The following is a 20,376-nucleotide window of genomic DNA, read 5'->3' on the forward strand; positions in this document are numbered from 1 at the left end:
GGCTCTGGCAGACTAACACTGCCGCTGCTGCACTGGGGTGCAGTATGCATTATGCAGAGAATACCTTTGCGGGAACCAGCCTCTCTCAACTAAGCATGCCTTAAATTGGTTCAAGCCTGCCAATAGGTTTGGTTAGATGCAAACAAGCCTTCTGCCTGTTCACTGGTCTGTGCTGTCTACTACTCCCTTGTTTGTGGTGTTATCCATATCACCCAAGCTTTTCCTACTATTTGCTCGTATAGCTGCTCCCTTGTTAGCTCCAAGAATGAGCTATGTTTTGGCTGGATTTGTGCAACCTTAGATGCAAGATACTCTTTGAATGTAGCTGTTTTTGGAAACACATGTAGGTACTGACTTAACTTACAGTTTTCCTTTTCCTTAATCTTTTTTTGTAAATTACACTGAGATCCACCACTAAACAATATTATATATTTCTCCCTTTCTCCATCTGTTTGGTCACTTTTTATACCTCCTCTAAATCTTGCATGCCCTTCCTCAGTTGTTCGTCCATCATTAGTGTCTTCTCCTTCATAGGATAGCCTTTTTTTTTTTTTTAATTAGGTGATGTGTATTTCACCAGCTGATCTTTTTTTCTCATTCCCTTCCCAGCACACATCCCTAGTCTCTCCTTCTCATGGATGGGCTATGATTGTAATTTGAAGAATGGCTGATCTATGACTCCTTGGCTAGGGCCAGGGAAGTAACTGCAAGGTCAGCTGTCTGTTGCTGAGACATATGTCAGTATTTCAACATTTGAAGAGCACAAGACCTCTTACCTTCCTTAGCCAAAATCAACACCTCTATAGCAACTGGTGGATCCTGAAAAAGTGAGATGGAGATGATGTTTCTTAATAAAATTGCTAATCAAGAATTATTTCATGTTATTGTGTTCTGAACAAAAATATAGGAACATGTTTTCCTAGGCAGTGTACAAGAAAGCAGAAATATGGAGTGCGCTTTTAATCATAAAAGGGATGCACTTTCTCTGCTCCAAGGTATTGCCTCCCTCACTGATTGCTTCGTCAGCTCTTGCAGCTGAAGTCTGATATGCATCACTGCTACAGGAAACCCAAGCAGCTATTTGGCAAAAATGTGCATGTTGGTGGGCAGATGTATCAGAAGATAAAAATATCTTAGGCAACTCAGGAGTGGTAGCACTGATCAATACTCTTTTTATCACCGACATTTGTGAAGAATCAGATGACTGAACAGTAAGGACTTGTGATGCAGATCCTTCAAGCATCTCACCACACCTCAAAACACACTGCATCGAAAAAGATCAAAGTGAATCTTGATATTATCTCCTTCAGTCTTGAAGACAAAATTGAATGTTTAAATCCTCAGTTCATGGTTTTCCCTGATTTTCCCCTTCCATTGGTACCAATGTGGTGTCATTTCAGCGAGGACACTGAAAACACAGCAATGTAAAACTAGTGTCTGAAGTTTCAGCCAAGCCCAGCTGCTGTAATTAATGCTTATTATTACTGGCAGTGATGAATAATGAACAGAGATGGTTGAAAAATGCCAGTTCTTTTTTTATCAGGGGATTAAATAATATTTTAATTGAAAAGCTGAATATAAAAGGAAATTAAATCAAAAGCAGTTTTTGGAAATGTTTCTGATGAAAAACTTTATTTTTTGAAAACACCAGACCCAAAACCTTGCACTAAAAGTGCTTGCTTTCTTTTTCTGGTTAGGTGTAAATCAGTTATTTTTTGACTAAGAAAGATTTTCTAATTAGGAATGAATAGGCTTATTTCATCAAATGTGCAATCAGAAAATTTCAACCATTCATGCTGAATGGCCCTGACGAGCTCCCCTGTCCCTGCCTGCACCTTCCCCCCTCTTCCCCCTGCCCTGCCCCGACTCCAGGGCCTTCCCCATCTGCCCACCGCCCAGAAACCCACGTCAGCCCCCCTGAGGCCATCAGCCCCTGCCCCAGCGATGCCAATGCCACAGCAGGGATAGTCTCCAGCTCCCCACAGCCCTGCCCTGCCAGGCCATGGGGCAACACTAACAGTAAGCAGGAATACTGCCATCAATACCAAGTGGCAGGCATTAAAAAAGTGAGTCACCATCAGCAAGCAAAAGCCGAATTTCTGTAAATCAATCACTCATGGCAACTGCACGGTGCCTATCTGCGTGCATGTGTGTCTATTTATCTCTCTCACTTGCATGGACGTGGGGTGGAAGAGATACTCTGTACCAGAGGAATGCAGACTATGTTTATCTTTTTTGACTCTTCTTGCCCTTTTCCAAGGAAAATACATAAGCATGAGTAACATTGACTCTGTCACACTTTCCTTGGTGCAAATGAGATACTGCCCTAGTGCTGTTGTTTCTCGTCCTGTGTTGAGTCATGCAGTGTAGATACTTTATCCCGCCCGTGTCTGCTGTAAGACCACATATCATGTTATCACTTTACAAATATAGCATATTAGTCCATCTGGAAGGCTAGTCACGCTGTGGGGTTCAAACAGGTCTGGCTGGCCATGAGCTATGCTGCTGCTATAAACAACTTCAGTGTCCCAAACTGAATAACCGCAGAGCACACTCGGGAGCTCTGGACACTTGTGTTCTCTAGTAGTAGGTAAGTGACAGCTTTACTCATTATTGTGTTTCTTCAGATGTGTGGGGTCAAAGTGGGAAATGGCAGGGAAAGTGAGAAGTTGTTATTGGGTCTTCATTGCTGCTACTATGCCATGGATTTTTAAATGCTAATGTATATGGGAAAAATAGCTGAAACACGGAGCATTAGTCCAAAGTGGTGTGTTTGCTGGATACCTTTAAAGATAGTAAGATTCACCCCATATATAGTTCCTCTAAGTAGATTTACATCTGTGACAAATCCAAACTTTATAATTTAGGAAAGCTTTCAAGACTCACTCCATGAATCAGTTGTAATAAACCCTTACTATTACATCTCAAGGACATATGCTGGTGTGAGAATGATTTTCAATTAAAAAATGGTTGGAGACGTTGGTCATTTATCTTTGTTGTCTGTCAAAATTTAGAGCCGAATTTAAAAAGAGTTATAGAACTTCAGTTTCTGAAGGCCACTTACAGCTAATCTAACTGGTATAGGAAATCTAGCCTCCTAAATCTTTTGTGAACAAAGCCTATCATCTAGAGTCAAATATTGTCATTATTGTTGTTGTTGCTACCATAAGTATTTATGTGCTAACACTGTCATGTTACATTCTGTAGGCTAAAAGGTACTGACTAGCTCTCTTCCTCTCAATAGTAGTTAACTGAACACCATTTCAAGGATCAGTGATGGATGATAATGCCCATTAGCCAAAGAGGTAGATCCTACCAAAGAGTTTAATCCACTTTGCTCTTCTCAGACAGAAGGTGAAGGTGGAGAATTATTCCAAGGAGGATGTCCAGCTGTCCATGCCACCTGTGTCTCCTGTCCACAGGCATGGGAAGGTTTTGTGGGAAAGGCTAAAGACACAGCTGTGGTGAGGGAAGAGAGCTGATAAAATACAGGTGCTACCTCATGACCGTGTGGTGGTGTTTGGACCATTTGAGCTAAAATAACTTGGCTGCTAGAGCAGTTGAAAGCAGCATCTTCTCTTGTTTACCTAAATTGTTTCCTGCATCTTCTTAAATCACAGAATCTGACTGCTTAGGAACTGGCTATGAGCATTTTACTCACGATATCTAATACTGGAAGTATGACTAAGAGGCTTGATACCATAGGTCAGATGTAGATTTTTGCTCTCCTTCTGCAGTAGAGGAAGACACAAGTGATAGGATTGGATTCTTTGATCAATGCATGGAAAATGGAGCCCTGGGAGCAAAAGGAAATGATAACAATTTTGAGGGTCTTTGGCTAGTTTAAATTAGGACTGGGAGCCTAAAATAACATTTATGATGCAGTCATCCACATAGATAACTCCAGAGACTGGACCCTGTACATGAAAGGTAACAGTAGTAGCCTCACTTCCTGCGGACCGTCCAGGTCCATTAACCTTAACACAAATGAGAATACGTCAATGAAAAGTTGTGCTAAAAAATCTGATGGCGTAAAACAGGTCTGAGAAACCTGAGACTATGATTTTATGCTTAATTAAGATAATCTAATTGTATATGAAAGCCTCCATGTTTTGTTCAATGGCACTGAGTGCAATTTTATTTGCCATGGGTCTTTGTATGAGTAATTAAGTGAGGTCTCTCTAATCAATTCTTAGCACATGCTCTACTTTTCCCAGGACTCTGTTGTCTACTACCTAAGACAAAAGTCACCTGCTGACTACAGCTACATTCGTAGATTCAACCACCTTTAAAAATATGTAACACACTTCTGAGCTTACTATTTTTCCTTTGACAAGAAACAGCCTTAAAATACATGCCCATTTCAAATACATCAGCCCTCTCTCAATCTTATGAGAATCAGACCTCTCTTCAGCAATGCCCAGTGAGAAAAAAAAGAATGGATTTATGTCACAGACGTCAGTCCAGTGTTTCATTAGCTTCATTGTCAGTGGAAGAATCACTTTGAATAATTAGTCAGCTCACTGAAGTGCTAGGGGAATACATCTGTAATAAATCCCCTTGCATATGTAACATCTATCATGCTTGATGGCAAACATATTAGTGCTACAAGAGTTGAGGAAGTATAAGGAATATTGTAATTCAGCTACTAATTAATCCATAATTAAAGACCTAATTAATGAATAACCCTGTGAAAAATTGTCTAAAAATCAAGATGTGAAGACTGCAGTGATAAAGAGGAATCTTGTTTGTGAGACTGGTTAATTTACATCTAGAATAGGAACTGATTAATGAAAACTGTCAGTAAGACATTGTGCTGCAGCACTGGACAAAGAGAAACATGCACATAAAAATGTGTGGAAATGCAGCTCAGCCTTTGCATATCTATATTCACATATCTTTTTAATTTTATGATGTTCATAGTTATTTCTACCTGAAGTATAAGGAGCAGATTAAGAAAAGACATATTTGCTCTCTTAGCAATGTAAACAATGTAAAAGTTATTTATTTGTGTGTGAAAGAGGCTAACGTCAGATTCTGTTCTTAAATGCCTCTTTTATGAAATAGCTAAAGCAGAAAACTCAAAAAGAACTTGATTCATCAGAGCATTCAGGATTAAGCCCTGTGATATGCAAAGACACTAATTTCTGAAATTAACTTCAGTGAAAGCTGGACTAATTAATAGCTTGAAAGTGTCACTGTCTGTCTGTGTTTGTTTATCTAGGAGCCGGCTGGCTGAGACTGTGCTCTTGAGAGAGCAGGAGGGAACATTTCAAACTCCCAAAACATCTGGGCTCACATCCAGGTGTCAGGACTGCTTTCTCCAACCCTGGAGCAGCTTGTCCCTTTCCTCTTCTATTTATTCCATGGTGCAGCTGCATTTGCTGGATCTCTGAGGACCCAGGCCTTCGGGGGGCACCTGCTGTGATCCATAGCATTGCCCTGCCCACGTGTTCCCCACGACCCAGCCATCACACGCCTGTATGATCTGAAGCACAATCTAACTTGAATCCCCGACCCGAAACTCTGACTGTCAAATCTGCACATTCGGCAAGTCTAGTGACAGATAAACCAGCCAGACTAGCAGGGAGGATAATTCCCTGCTGGTGTAGAACAACAAGAGATTGTTACTGGCAGCAAGACTAGGTAGGGAAGAGCAGCTTCCCGCTTTGCAGTCCTCTCCCACTCCCCAAGTGGCACCAGGAAGCACTACCCCACTTACAAGCTGTGCACAGTTAGCACAATATAGTTGTATACTATGAACTTTGTCACCATTTCTATTGCTCTTTCAATCACAGCATGTTTCTGTAATTTAATCTTTCCTTGATAACACAAAAAATGTGTTCAGTTGCTATCCAAATGTCAGGTTGCCTTTGAATTATTTAAAGACTTGTGAGATAAATGACTTGATCATTCTGAAGCACAGTGTGAGCGAGCTTATTTCCTAAGGAATTATTTGCAGGATTGGTAGGAAATATGTTCACCCACATTTTCCCCTATGTAATCCTGCCAGTAATATTCATAAGATTGCAGCAGATCTCCCACAGTGATTATCTGAAAGAAAAAGGACACAAGTGAACAAGGCTGTTAAACAAATTGAAGAAACCAAACCATTAATAATTTGGTAACTCATGTAAAGCAGCAAAGTAAAGTATACACAGTGCTGTTATGGAGAGCAACCAGGCCCCATACGAACTCAGGAGGGCTGTAACAGAGACTAATATCGGCTGTATCTGTAGTATCAAAACTATGTTGGACATCTTCCAGACTCAAGAGAAGACACAGGCCTTGTTCTACAGAATACACTGTGCACAGGCAAGTTGGCCAGCATTAACATGGATGCCAGCTATGTTCAGACAAGGCTAGACTGTAGTATAATAAAGCCAATATAATTTTGGCTTATGACTGGTTATATTCAATACACTCCAGACAAGACAAAGATAACACTGGTAAACAGGGAGGAGCCATAGAAGAGTTGGTACAGTTAGTCCTGGAAGGCCACACCGCCATCATATCTACGAACACTTTTCCCCTGTGCTCCACTATCTTCCTTTCCAAAGAAGAGCTTGCCTTGTCCTTAATTTTTTGTAGCATGCTCCTCAGTGCATCTATACATTGACATCTCTCAGATGCTGACATGAGTGCAGAAAGGCTGCAAACTGTTCGTTCAATGAAGCTGCTGATTTGAAGAGCACTTCTCTGTGGAAGGCCTTCTGTCTGGAATTCAGTGTTACTTTAAGCTTATGTATCCTTAAACAGTTTGTGTCTTGAAGATCAGGCAGACCATGGCATCTTGTGATGCAAGCACAGGTAACTGAGATGAATCTCCTTCAGCATTGAACACCAGGAGCTGTCAAAAGGCAGTCCCTTTTTAAAACCCAGTTGCCTGAGTGTCCCTCCATAACCCAGGTTGCTTACACTTCCAGAGGCATTGCAAGTCATCATTTCCCCCCTTTAATAAAAAGTCAAATGCCTGCTCTGGGTTCAGAGGCCAAGTGGGGAACAAATACAAGTGGTCATGAGATCACTGGCTGCTGTCAAAGATGGCTGTGGAAACATCTGGCAGGTCTGTGGCAGAGCTGTAAACAAGGCGTGGAGGTATCAGTAGCTGAAGGGAGCAAGGACATTTAAGGGGTAGCATACTAAATCTCTCCAGTTTTACTGGTGGGTTGACATGGGCTTCATGTGTGCTTCAGCACACATATCTTTGTAGCAACAACATGAATAAAAATAAATAGAAAATAATAAAGATTATAGACATTACAAGGCAGATCTCTTCTTTTTCATTCTGTAGTTTTTCAACACCTTACTGAATAGATTCTGGTCCTGAACACTCTTACTATTTAAAGAAGAAAGTCTGAAGTAGATGCTAGAGAACTGTCTGCGTACCTTTAGGTGAATTTATACAATACAGTAAAATAAATGATAACATAAATGATAAAATAAAAATAATCCCTGCAGTTACTTAAGCAGATGCTTTTACTAGCAATAACATTTGGCATTAATGTTGTATCATTTAAATGAAAACATATGATGAGTATCATCACTAAGATTTTGCTTTTTTGCCACCTAATCCTCCAAATGCTTAAGAGTGTCACTATACTTATACACATAAGAACTGTGTTTGATTTTAATAGGCCTGTTTATGTATACAGTTAAATGAACAAAATTTTTGCAAGGTTGTAAAGGAATGGTCTTGTCTTCTTTTTAAGACCAGAAATCTCACAGAAGTGTCTGTAAAGGCATTTGTTCTGTTCCACGCATGCAGGGATAGCTCATGGCAATCAGAGACCTAAACCCAAATATTGATAGCACAAGAGTGCTCTTACGTGAGCAAGCACTTCGTCTCATCTCAGCTGGCCCAGAGAGGTGGTGGATTATTAAATTCACCTGGAAAGAAGTGAAGATGGGTTTCAGTGTTGAGATGGGGTCTGCAGTAGGGCAAGGCTGAGAGAGTTGCTGAGGTGTTCCAATGAAGGCACAGGGCTCTGGAATGGTGAAACTGAGAAAAGTTTGTAGGTCATGGTATCTGGGACTGCAAGTACAGCCCTGAGAGGAGAAATATGAATTTTTGGTTTAGAATGTAGGGAGGGGATTTTTGTGAGTCCCTTACTGATGAAAATTGGGACAAGGTTGCAGATGACCTAGCCTGCTAGTTGAGGAAGAGAAGATGTTGCAAAGGCCATGATGTTCAAAGGGACTTTTTTCTTCTCCCTCTTCTTAAGAAAGGTATAGAGAGAGGGAAGGAGTGAAGCAAAGGGAAACTCCTTTCCTCTGCCATTAGTACAAGTTTCCCTGGTTAGAAACTTTAGTATCACTTTGCCAAATAATGCAAATGCTTATCATCAAAAAAGCTCTTTTTTTAAATTTTAAAATTAATTACTTAAAATATATGTTACTTAAAAATATTGCCTTAAATGTAATGTGTAGCTTCTTATGAGGGAAAAATCTTGTAATCATTAAAAAAAGAAATGTATCCTGAATGGCCAGCTCTGTTTCTGAGCTAATCATTATGAGAAAGATAAGAAATCAGACTGACTTCCCCGTATGTTGCCTTTTAAGGATATTGATTAAGGCCTTGCAGATTACTTCTTGGGAGGTGTAAATGGCTAGGGATAAGATTATTTGCTTCCATAGACACACACAGATATCTATTTTCTCCACAAATGATTCTCTTGTAAATGACATCTTTGCCTTCTCTTTATGTTCCTGAATCGCTTTTCCCCTGGAAAGCGCTGTGCTTTCATTATCATACATTACTGAAGAGCCTTGCTTTTGTGATCTGTCTCACTAATAAATCATAAGACTGAATGAATGTTATAACCATGCATCATCTAAGAAAGGTGTGCTGATGATCTACAGCATAATTTAGATGTAGGTGTTACCCAAGGAAGATGGCATTAAGCTGCAAACTCAGTGTAGTTATGAAGTAAGGCCTTGCAGATGCAGGTGATGGTTGCTTTTGTGGCCAGGACTTGTCCTTAATGAAAGCAAGGTTGCCTGTTTTTTGGGTGAGAAATAACTTGAGTATGGTTTTTGTTTTTCATTTACTGCCATATTAGTGGGTTGAGTAATCCTCACTAGTATGACCAAAGCTTGTCCCTAAGGAGCATGTGTAAGATTAGGGTGTGAAAGGAGCAATGCTGAATTACAAAAGGATAAGGAAATTGGAAGAGGAAGGGGGCTGAAGAATGTGTAGATTTGGGTGAATAACCATGTGACTGCTTTGAGCAGGGCAGTTGGACTAAGTGACCTCCAGAGGCCCTTTCCAACCTCTCTGGCTCTGTGATTTCTGACAACAGGTAAAATGCTAACAGTGATTACCTGTGAAGAGTCTAAGTATGGAGGGAACACAGGTGTGGAATGCCAGTTGAAGGGAAGAAGTTAGAAAGAAGTCTACAGTGAAGCATTGCTCTACCCATATGTAACTTCCCACCTGTGACTAATAGATTATAGTTTTGGGTTTTCTTCTACAGGCCTAACCTGATGATTGGAAGAAAACACCTACTGTGTGTGAACTTGAAGAGGTACAACCCTAAGTATTTCTAGAAATGGAAATTACTATTGGTAGTTGCTGCTTCTGTTGCAAATTCTTGCCATGCGTGAGTGAGCACCGTGAAGAACCTACACTTAGGATCAGATAAGTGTGGTTTCTGCCAGCTTGCCAGGCTCTCTTTTCTGGGCAACATCTCATCATCAGGAAAATGGTGGCATCTGAACTTTGGGAAACATACATTCTGCCATCACGCTTGATACTTCGTGCCCATTTTTGGGACTAGGATATGGGGTAAAGCAACAGCCCTTGTAGATAGCAACAAAATTTCATGTTTGTCCTGATGAATATTTCTAAAGCCTTAGCCACCCTGTGATCTGATCGGGATTTGTGGCTTTGCTCCTTCTGAAGGCATTAGTCCTGAGGAGTTATGATGGACAACTCTTACCTCCCACCCACATTCTTCCTCTGCTTGGTTTTACTATTGAAGAAAAACCCTGAAGCACTGCAGCCAAATCCAATATGAGGATAAAAGCTGTATGAACTTTTCCGACCTGAGCGTCTAATAAATCAGTGTCTCAATAAAGAACAGATGACTTAACCTGGGAGACAGGAAGGTGGGGAACAAGTCAAGGAAATAGAGTACTTTCACAGTTTATTCAGACTTTGTGTTGATTAAGGCCATCTAGTTCCAACAGAGGTCAAGTGTCCAGCTGCCACTCCACTGTCTCTTGGCAATTCAGCTCCTGCAATACCCCTGCTACCAAAACACACTGATATGAATTGGTCTATTAAAATGAATTAGATCCTACAGAATGACTGCTGGTCTGCAGCTACTGTGAGGGGGAAGTCCTTGTCACTGGGTTTCTTGATTTGGGCAGCAGAGGAGAATGTTTTATTTTATGTGGTAAACAGTTTCCTGTAAATTATTAGTGAGTACATTTTAGAAGGGTGCAGCTGATTATAGATAAAGCTTTCCACTGAGGATAAGGTCACCATTCTCATTACACTGCTATTAATGGGGTTTTGACTTGGCTGTTGTCAGCAGTCAGTTCCAGATAGGTTGGAAGCTATTTTTGCCTCATTGTTAGTGCTCGTAAAGATAAACAAACAATGGGAGCAGCTTTATGAACAGCAAAGATAGCAGTTTATATAAATATCCTAAGATACAGAAGACTCTGTCATTGGTGTCTGACCAGTCTCTGTGCCAGTACTTGGAGGTATTTGTAAGGGTGTTTTTTACTGAGATGACAAATAAGGTGGACAGGTAGGAACCTTTCCTCTTGGTGTACCTATGCATAATCCTTTTTAGTCCATGCTGTGCATTTTCCAGAGGACATGAGGGTGTTTTGCTGGCTCAGAAGAAATTATTCCTTTATGTGTTATGTATTACAGAGAGATATATAGGTGAAAAGGGGTGAAAGAGAAAGGGACAGTTATGAAGTTACAAGGGGAAAAATGCAGAAGGGAAAATAATTTCCCCTTCCTCCTCAGTATTATAACAGAAGGACAGATAATAAATAGCCCCAGATGAAGGATGTAGAGCTTGGAAAAAATGATCACAGTAAGGTCTGAGGAAAATGTAATAGATACAAGCTTGAAAACACCCAGTAAAGGAAGGGGCAGATTGCTTTTTAAATGATCAGTAGATGGTCCAGCAGGGTTTTCTTCTTTCCTTTATTTCTTTTTTTTTTTTTTTTAAGGCTATGAATGGTATAATAAATGTGGTATGTAATGAAACCTCAAACAAAGTTTAAATAACTGATTTTCCTTTTCTCTGCTTTTATCTTGTAAAAGCAATTATTTTTAAAAGGCTTCAAACTTCTTTTATGACTTGTTTGCAGTGGTTCAGCAAACCATTTTATAATGAAGCAATCATGACAGAAGTCCTCTGTAGACAATCTAGCTGCATTTCTTGAAAACCAGTGTATTGTGATGATTGTACCCTTGCCAGTGACTCCAAGCAAGAGAGTACATTTTTACCTATTTTATCTGTGCTTGCATTAGTGATTTAGTAGGTGATTTGTTTCCTTTGTTGATACTGAACCATTACTACAGTTTAGTAGGGAACACCATGTTGCCAGTCACACTATGTTTCACAAGATGTAAATCCGAGGTCTTTGTCTCTTGTGGTTGTTAGAGACACTACAGTGTGTTTTTATCCTCGAGTAAAAAGAAGGTAGCATTCATATTGGGTCAAGCTCAAGCATCATGCCTGCTAAAGGGAATGAGAGCTTTGTCACGGACTTCAGTAGGGGGAAGGTTCCTGCAAGAAGTTACTGTGGTTATAACTGAATATGGAAAGCTTGGCGAGTTAGGGTCTAGTTCATCTCAGTTCTTAACTGCACAGGACCTAATACATTGATACCAAGCCTTCGATTGTTGGACAGTAATTCTACCCATATAAATGGGAACTATGTGTTCACAAACCCTTCACCTTATCTCTGCCTTTAGGTAAGTTTTCTTTGTATGTTACAGGGCTGGTCTTTCAATGGCTTTCACAGATAAGCACCTACTTATGCAAACACTGGAAATTCCCAAATTCCACTGGAACAGGATAGCTTAGGTGCATAAAGATCAATGCATGAGAACCCAAGATGAAGTGCTTTTGCATGATTTACAATGAATAAATTCTTTACGAGCTCTTGTTTTAATATTAGTTACAGAGTTAAAAATACAAAGACTTTAAAGTTATTTTCATCAGTGTTACTTAATCAAATTAGTAGTTCTTTGCAACTGTGTCTTCATCTTTGAAAGGGAGAAGTGCAAGGAATACAAAAAAATTCAACATTTGGCTGTTGCCATAGATTTTATGTAGAAGTCGATTGTATGCTACATTGATTACTGCCAGCGCAAAACCCTAGACAAATTAGGTAAGATGGAAAGCATACTAAGTTAATATTTCTTATGACTTCAGCTTTTTTCCCAGATAATTTTAATGAAGCATGATCAATTAGTTCCTTATTTTTCTCATTATTTCTTTCCTGAAGTGTTCATGATGGCTTGTTCTTGCAGGAGAAACTTAATGTCAACAGTATGGGGCATCAGGTGATAATATTTGACTTTTCTCTCATAAGAGGACTGTGGGAAACTCGAGTTAAGAAGAATAAAGAACGTCAGAGGAAAGAGAAAGAAAGATTAGAAAAAAGCTCACTGGAAAAGTAAGCCAACTTTTCTACTGTTCATTTTAACCAAATCCACTAACATTGCCATATACTAAGCATTATGAGATGATTCAAATCTTATTTTTTGGGGTTTGATTTCAATGATTTCTTGCCTCCTTTCCTCAGATAATTGTAAGAAAAATGCAGCACATACTGTGCTTGTATTTCATTAGTCCCTGCTCTTTCCTATGTGATTTACTAATGGTCTATTTTATTGCCTAATATGTAGATTTAATTTGAAGAGAAAAATAACACATTTTGTACCCTTCTATTGCTTATATGTTATATAAAAGTATGGCTTTTATTACAGAATTCATGAAAATATGCTCATAAAATTCAGTACTAAGAAATACTTTAATTCTTTTTGTTGACTTGACAGGCGAAACAAAAGGAATTAAATAAATGGACACATACAACTGCTTCTGAATAGGAGAAAGAGGATAGAATAAAAGAATTATCAGAGGATTTATTTCTTGTTCAAATATTAAAGAGATATTGATTATAATCCTTACATTCACTAATCATGTTATTGTTTTTATTATATTTAATTTATGGTTTCTTTAAGCAATATTTTGGTTTCTTTATGTTCATTACCATTAGAGACAGTGAAATATTATACCATGCTGGCAATGTTGGAAACATATGACATTATTTTTCCCCTCTGAAAAGAGAACAAAGCAATAAAAATAACTTTCTACTTTAAAAATAAAATGCACAGGCTTAAACAGTGTCCTTGTTTAAAAGCATCATTGCATTGAACCTTCGTGTGGTGTTTCGGCCATCTCAGGAGACGCCCCACTCACAGATTCTCACTGCCAGTGCAGCTACACTGACAACAGAGCAGCTGGGCTAAGAGGAGACCAGGGTAATACAAAGTCTGACTGCCCTTTCTGCAATACCTTTCTCTTCAAAACATACATAGTCGCAGTCTTGGTTCTCCCGTCTCTACCCAAGGCCTACATTAAAAACCATAATCCTAACCAAAAAAAAAAAAAAAAAGAAAAATGAAGCTTGTCCTTCAGATTAAACTCTCTAGCAAGGATAAGCTTTCTTTTTGGTAAGAGCTGAGGGTCAGAAAAAGTTTGCTGTTGTGGGTGTTACCCTTATGGTGGAAAAGAGAAGTGAAACATTTTGGGATCAAACTCGATAAAACCTTATTTCTGTCCTGGGTGCTACATTAAGAAGTGACTTTATGCAATTCTAATGGAGATAAAGCAGATGACTCTACTTTACTGCCATCAATGTCAGCTAGTGGCTCTTGGAATGCCACTGCAGACTTATTCATAAAAAGAATATTATGACTAGGAATCCACACCTGTAGCTTCTAACAGTGCATGCAGTCATCTTCAGAACTGATGAAAGGTCAGTCCCAATGTGGACCTAAATGTCAACATCCCCCTGCCATGTTTTGTATGGTTTTTGGTTTTCTGTGGCGCAGAAGGTAAATTCTGAGTTCACTAGTACAAAAGCAAACCAGAAGTGCCAGGCATGGGGAACTTCTGTATGGAAGAGGGAAAGAGGGTAAACTTATGTGCTCTGAGGTAGCTAATTCCAGCTCCCGTGTTTTTTTGTCAGGAGCATACATGAAGCCTCATTTCTTACTGTGACTTGTGTTTTCCATAAAAACAATACATTCTCCCTGCCATTTCTGCCTGTGGTTATTTGTCTGTAGCCACCCCTCCAGCTGAAAGAGTGGAGCTTGACTGCCTGTTCTGCTCTTTTCCACTAATGAGGTTCAAAGTCATTCTGTTATCTTCCTGCACCAACTGGAGATGGGGAATTAGGGATATGATGCAGAGAAGTAAAAGATTCCAAATGCACTTCCAGCATTCACAAAAGATTTTTGTTTTCTTCCATTAGCTTGCAATTTGCATACAGTACTTTGTCTTGTTGCACATCTTCATGCAATCAGATTGCTTTCCAATTAGTCCTACTTCTTTTAGAGCTCCTAGAAAAAAAGGAAGAATTACATCAGACTTTGTTTCTTGAAAGTGAGTGATCAGTATTTCACCCACTGAAATTAACGACAAAGCTAATGTTCATTCTTATGATGCAGGCCTCATAGAATGGATAAAGCTGGTAGGATAGTGGTCAAAGTCATAAAAATATTGCTAATAAAATGCAAAATTCAGTTAAAAGGAAAATCCTCTTTGTTTTATGAGGTGTGCAGTGGCCACTGGCCTTTAAGTCCTAGAGGTCAGATCCCAAGTTATTTTGTAGATGTTTTTCAGTGCTTCCAAAGGTTGAGACAAAAATAGGACAAGATTTTGCTTGTTCTTAGCTCAAAAGTAGAGGTAAAATTGTAATTATAATTAAATTCTTAATAGCAATAATGTTTCCCTGTAGAAATACGTTTCATTATTTTAGGGAGTTCCTTGCGTGACCAAATTCTGGTATTGTACTCAGAGATTAAAATTTTACCACTGTCAGGTAAGTCCACTGAAATCAATGCTAGTACTTACTGTCAAGTCACAGTAAGAAAGTATTTTGGAATGGATTGTGACCCAAAATAATAATTCCAAAAAGACATTCAAAGAAGGCAGTTTCCTGAATTGAGGACTGCATTCTAGCATTTAAGATTCTAGATATTTACTTTTGCCAGCAGCCAGAGTGAATTCCCAAGTAAGGCTGAAATTAATAGAGTTTCTCTGCAAATATACTCGTGTAACAGATGAGTTTGGAATCTGGCCTGCTGAGGCTGCTTTGCCTTTTTAATTTTTTTTTAAACAAACCCCCGTTTTTCTCAGAGGTTACGATTCACTAATGCCCTTGAGATTGTGCAGTTTCTTATCAGCTGTGTTGCTATGTAAAATGAGCTCACAATATGTAGTGAAATGTAGTATGTATTATTTGAGGAAAAACTCCCAATTAACCTCTAGGGAACTTTGCTTGCCTTGGGGCAAGGTAATTTAGTTCATGCAGGGTCAGCAAGCAGTCACATGTAAGATATTTCTCTTTTTTGACTGAAGATTTTCTAAGAGGAAAACCTCACAAATAAATGCAAAGCTTGAACTGTGTTTGCATTAATGGTGAGGTCTTGTAAAGATTTTGGGAATTTACAGGTCTAGAACAGATGTTTAAGCAGCTGGCCAGTGAAAGCTGATTCCGGAGAACAGTCTACTGAGAATATTGTGAGAGGCTCATATCTGGCTCTCTGAGATACTGGTATCAGATCACTTTGGGTGGAGTTAATTCAGTCCTCTGCTTGCCCTTTGGTTTTGTGGGACTGTGGAAGTATGGCAGTTTAAGGAACCCTACTTCTGGGGAGCACATATAAACCAGCAGCTGAGTATAAAAGAAAATAAAACAGTACAATGTTGTGCAGGAATAATTTCGTTTTACTTCATGTCCTTAATTCCATCAGACAAGCCCATTCTAAATCTCCCATAGGATATGAAACATGAACTGTTACAAAAACTGTGCACTGTTCTGTGGTTATCTACATGTTTATGAAAGTCCGTATTATGGAAAGAAGTTTGTGTTTATGGCACTGTTTTATATTCAATCTTCTCGATTCTGGTAGTAGTGAACAATCTTATATTGCACCTTGAAATCCTGAATGCTGTCAGACTAACTTGATGTGGTATGATGATTTTCCTCATTAATTTTTCCATTTTACTTGTCATTTTTTTGGGAAGGGAATGAGAGTGAAAGTTAGATATTTTTTTGAAGGATTGCAACACATTTGACTTTTGTGTGAAAAGCAGGTAAGGTTAAAATTGAAGGCTGACAAATTAAGCATTCAAGTGAGGAAATGCCAGAGCTGTTTGCCAAGATTAGCTGTTTAAGCCTTTGCTGTGAAATGGCACAGCCTCCCCTGTCCACCAACCAAACATGTGGCAAAGATAACAGTTTGTTCAGCCACCTCTTCCAGTGTGTCTCTTCTCCAAAAATTTCCTCTCAAGGTCTGGCTAGCTAAATATGCACATATTACTTTTCTGAGCTCTGCGCTTCCCGAATCTTAAAAGTCAAAAGCAAACTTTCACTCTATGGGCAGACAGTGACTTTTTTCCCTGAGAGGTTATGTGTTTGTTTAAGAAAATAGATTTGTCTCTGTCTCTCTGCCAAACTTCAGTGTTATAACTCTATTTGTACCTGAACTAAGATTTTATTTGTGATGTTTATCTTTATTCTCCCACTCAATACCCAATTCAGAAATTTTTCTAAGCAAGACTAAAACTCAAGCTGGGAGTCCTTAGCCCCAAACACAAATTATAGGCAACAAGTTGGGAGTAGATCTGCAGCACTAATAACCACCTAAGATATTTGCCTTTGTTCTCAGTCAGTTGTGCAAACAGACCTTGCATCTAATATAATGCATGCAAATGGGTTGAAAGATAAAAGCTGCTGTTCAGCCACAATCCTTTACAACCCATGGAAGAGTCTGGCAGAGGGACTGAAATTAAATCAATCCAATTGAATTTGAAGCAAATGTTACTCGTCCATCAGGAATATTAGTCTGGGCTGAGCTCCAGTTTAACTGTACTGCTCTTATAAAAATTCCATAGGATTATTTAATGATCCTGTGCGGCTAGTGATTTTGATTTAAACATCACCCAGGAGTACTAAACTGGTGTCACCATGTAGTGTCCTGGCTAGTTCTTCCATACTGATTTAGAGGAAACAGTGCCATCTAATGAAACTTCCTTTCTTTACCTAAGAACCATAGATTTTCCTCAAGACCTCCTAATCAGACATTGCGCAGGGGGTAACTGCAGAAGGAAGAACCATTCAAATAAACCCAGCTACTTCTCATTTAATGGGATGGCTCTGAAATACTTCCTAATACAAACTTCTTGTTTTCCAAGCTGGTCGCTTCTTTAAAGAGTCTAATAATTTAATTTATTCTACTCATATGTTCTATTAATTGAATTTATTGAAAGTAATTCTTTGCATCAGGTTGATTAGTTTCATGGTTTTGTTGGAGAATCTAAAATACCAAGCAAGGAACTCCCATATCCTCGGAAGGAAATATTTATAATAAAAAATTTTAATTATATGTATCTTTGCTGCAGATATAATCCAATAGTGAAGTAATGTCTGGGGAATGATTACCTGAAGACAAGTTCAGCACTAACCAAAATGGAAATACTTGAATATTCCATTTCCCTGCTGATCCTGTTTCATACCTATAGTGTATTGTCCTGAAAGCTTACTGAAAAACAGCAATGTATTGGGAAATATCTTGCCAGAATTAACATTTGCTCTATACCAATTACAGCGTGTTTTAGTGACAGGTGTGCTTTTGTGTTACAGACATAAAGGTATGAAAAATAACTTTTTTTTGGACAAACATAAGCAGCCTGTAATCAGTCTTTTTTTAAATTAGTTAGGCTATTTGCATGATTGAAGTGGAAATACTGGAGTAGTTAACTGAGTTGGAACCTTAGATCTCATCTGGGTCCTATGTCCAGAAAAAATATTTTTTGTGTTCATACTCACACCTAAATTAGGCTTGACTTGACTAACACCCACTTTTTGAACACTGAAAATGGTGGTTGTTTCTTTAATCTGTCTGCAACTCTTTGATCAAGCTCTAGAGGAAGATCAAAGTATTTTATTGCTGAATAGTAATAAAAAGACATAAACTTCAGGAGGGCTGTGATTTTGTAACCAACTCATTCATTTGTCCTATGTGAAAATGTGTTCCTGGAATATCAGGAGCCTTTAAAGTGCCAAGACCAGAAATTTGATTTCTCTAAAAGCATATTAGTGTATTTAAAGGCTGATTTTATTTGTGTGGATATTTTTTTTTTTCTGTTTGCCACACTGTTTTAGATGCCTTTCCTATCTTTCCTGAAGATTCATGCAATATCCTCCAGATACAACAAATGTGGTGATAATTCTGTTTTATTTGAGGATTGTCACCAAAGGAAGACTTAAAGTGGTCTGTATTTTCATAAAGACCCTTTAAGAAGTACCATCATCTCAATTTTTTCACAACGACAGAGCTGAGTGACAACCAAGTAGCTGAACAGATCTGTTTGGTCTGATCCAACTGTAACCTGCCAATTACAGCTGTGTAATCTTTGCTTAATGATACATACCATCTTGATGTAAGTCACACCTCCAGGCCAGGAAGCCTCATATTGATTCATTTGGTTAGTGTGTACCCCAAGGGTACAAGCAGGGGTTGTAAATTGTTAGACCCTCTGCCCTTGGGATATATCATGTTTTCATTCTGAGATGTACTGTACAAAATTATGCATGTTGGTTGCTCCATTATTAATTCACTTTCTATCTGTTCAAAATGTGCTTGTACATAGAACTTAGCCTGGTGACCATAAGTGGGCACTTTTTAAAAGCTTAACAGAGCATGTTGCCATCATTTAATGTATGAGTAAAGAAGAAATTTGACAGAGGATTTCCACATCAGTGCATGATATCCATGTTGAATTCCTAACCAAGTTTAATTTTTAATTCCTGTCTTTCTTCTGATGTCAATATTTTGCTGACTGATTTGGTTAACAGTGGTTTTTGTTACGTGCATTTTATTTTATTTGGCTAACAGTGTGTCATGATCTCCTGAGATTCATGTTTTGTACATGTTATCAGTAAAGTGTCAGAGGGCAGTTTATTCTTTCATCTTTAATGTAGCTCCCTTCTTGTCATTTTCTATATTCCTTGTTGTGGGAGAGTAAAATTTTAGATCTGAGCCCTCTGCTCTTGTGTTCCTGGGGTCTACCTGACAGAGCCAGCACTGAAGTGTAGTAGAACAGCTCAGTGCCTTACTTTTTATCGAGAGTTAGACTTTTTAATGTCTTCTTTCTGTTTGTTAAGTTTCTAATGCTCTTAGAATTTATACTGCGAGGAATGAGTCTGTCATTTTTGTGCAGGAGTGAAGAGCAATGAATACAAAAAAAGCATCTTGGGGGCAAGCTTTTTCAGTGCATTGAATTATGCACTGAGATCAAATGTTTACAGCTTTGGTAGAAAATGAAGGAATTCCATGGAAATGAAAGGGCAGTAATGCAGAGTTAAGCTTCACAGAGGGACAGAAAAGCTGTGTGTGGAGGACTGGAGGAGGATGTGAGAAAGAGCAATGGTAAGTAAAGCTAGGATTATTTAGAATATTTTAGAAAAAAAGAATGCCAGAGTTTTGGTCCTTTTCAGTTCCTGCCTTTAAATGGTTCAGATCCTTTTGTTGTCCTCTTCCTTGGGGATTCAATTCACTTCCCCCCCCCCCCCCAACCCGTTTCACCTCCCACCCACCTCCCACAGTAATACAGAGCTTTTATAGCTAATTAGCTATACTTACTAGTAGATGAGTTTTGGAAAAAAGATGAGTAGGTGGTTTGGGTCTGTTTATTTTTCTTATAGTATATGAAAATGTTATTTTCTAGCTTTTCCTAGTGATCTCTTGCTATTGCATTGTCTGTCCTCTGTCGTGCTGGTGGTCTCTGGGGTTCAAATGACAGACTGAATAAGCAAGACCAATACTAAAAATTGAATTGGCTCATGTGCCAAAGCATCTGAAAGAGGTGTTTCAACTTTCATGTCTGCTGGTATGGAAAATTCTGTCATCTGAGCAATTCCAGACTGCAGGTGGAGGGGATAACCTTTGGTAGGGCTGCCTAGTGCAATCAGGTACTTGGGTGTCTCTCCCTCTGTAACCAGAAGTATCAGATGCAGCATGTTGAAGGATGACAAAATGGGCTAAGGAGCTGTGTCTGCTCTCACCTGTTTTCTTGTCTTTGTTATATCAAGTAGTTTCAGAAA

At 38.9% G+C, this 20,376-nt stretch overlaps 1 protein-coding gene across 1 annotated transcript in view; it reads left to right on the plus strand.

Moving 5' to 3' along the window:
* Window positions 1-2,476: 2,476 nt before the first annotated feature.
* Window positions 2,477-20,376, plus strand: part of LRRC2 (leucine rich repeat containing 2) — a 68,257-nt gene continuing 50,357 nt past the window's right edge. The window contains exons 1-2 of the mRNA XM_072859476.1: window positions 2,477-2,590; window positions 12,509-12,654. Coding sequence (XP_072715577.1) covers window positions 12,530-12,654 — 125 coding nt within the window. The 5' untranslated portion in view covers window positions 2,477-2,590; window positions 12,509-12,529. The remainder of the gene's footprint in view (window positions 2,591-12,508; window positions 12,655-20,376) is intronic.

Source organism: Ciconia boyciana, chromosome 4, assembly GCF_034638445.1.
Source record: "Ciconia boyciana chromosome 4, ASM3463844v1, whole genome shotgun sequence".
NCBI lineage: Eukaryota > Metazoa > Chordata > Aves > Ciconiiformes > Ciconiidae > Ciconia > Ciconia boyciana.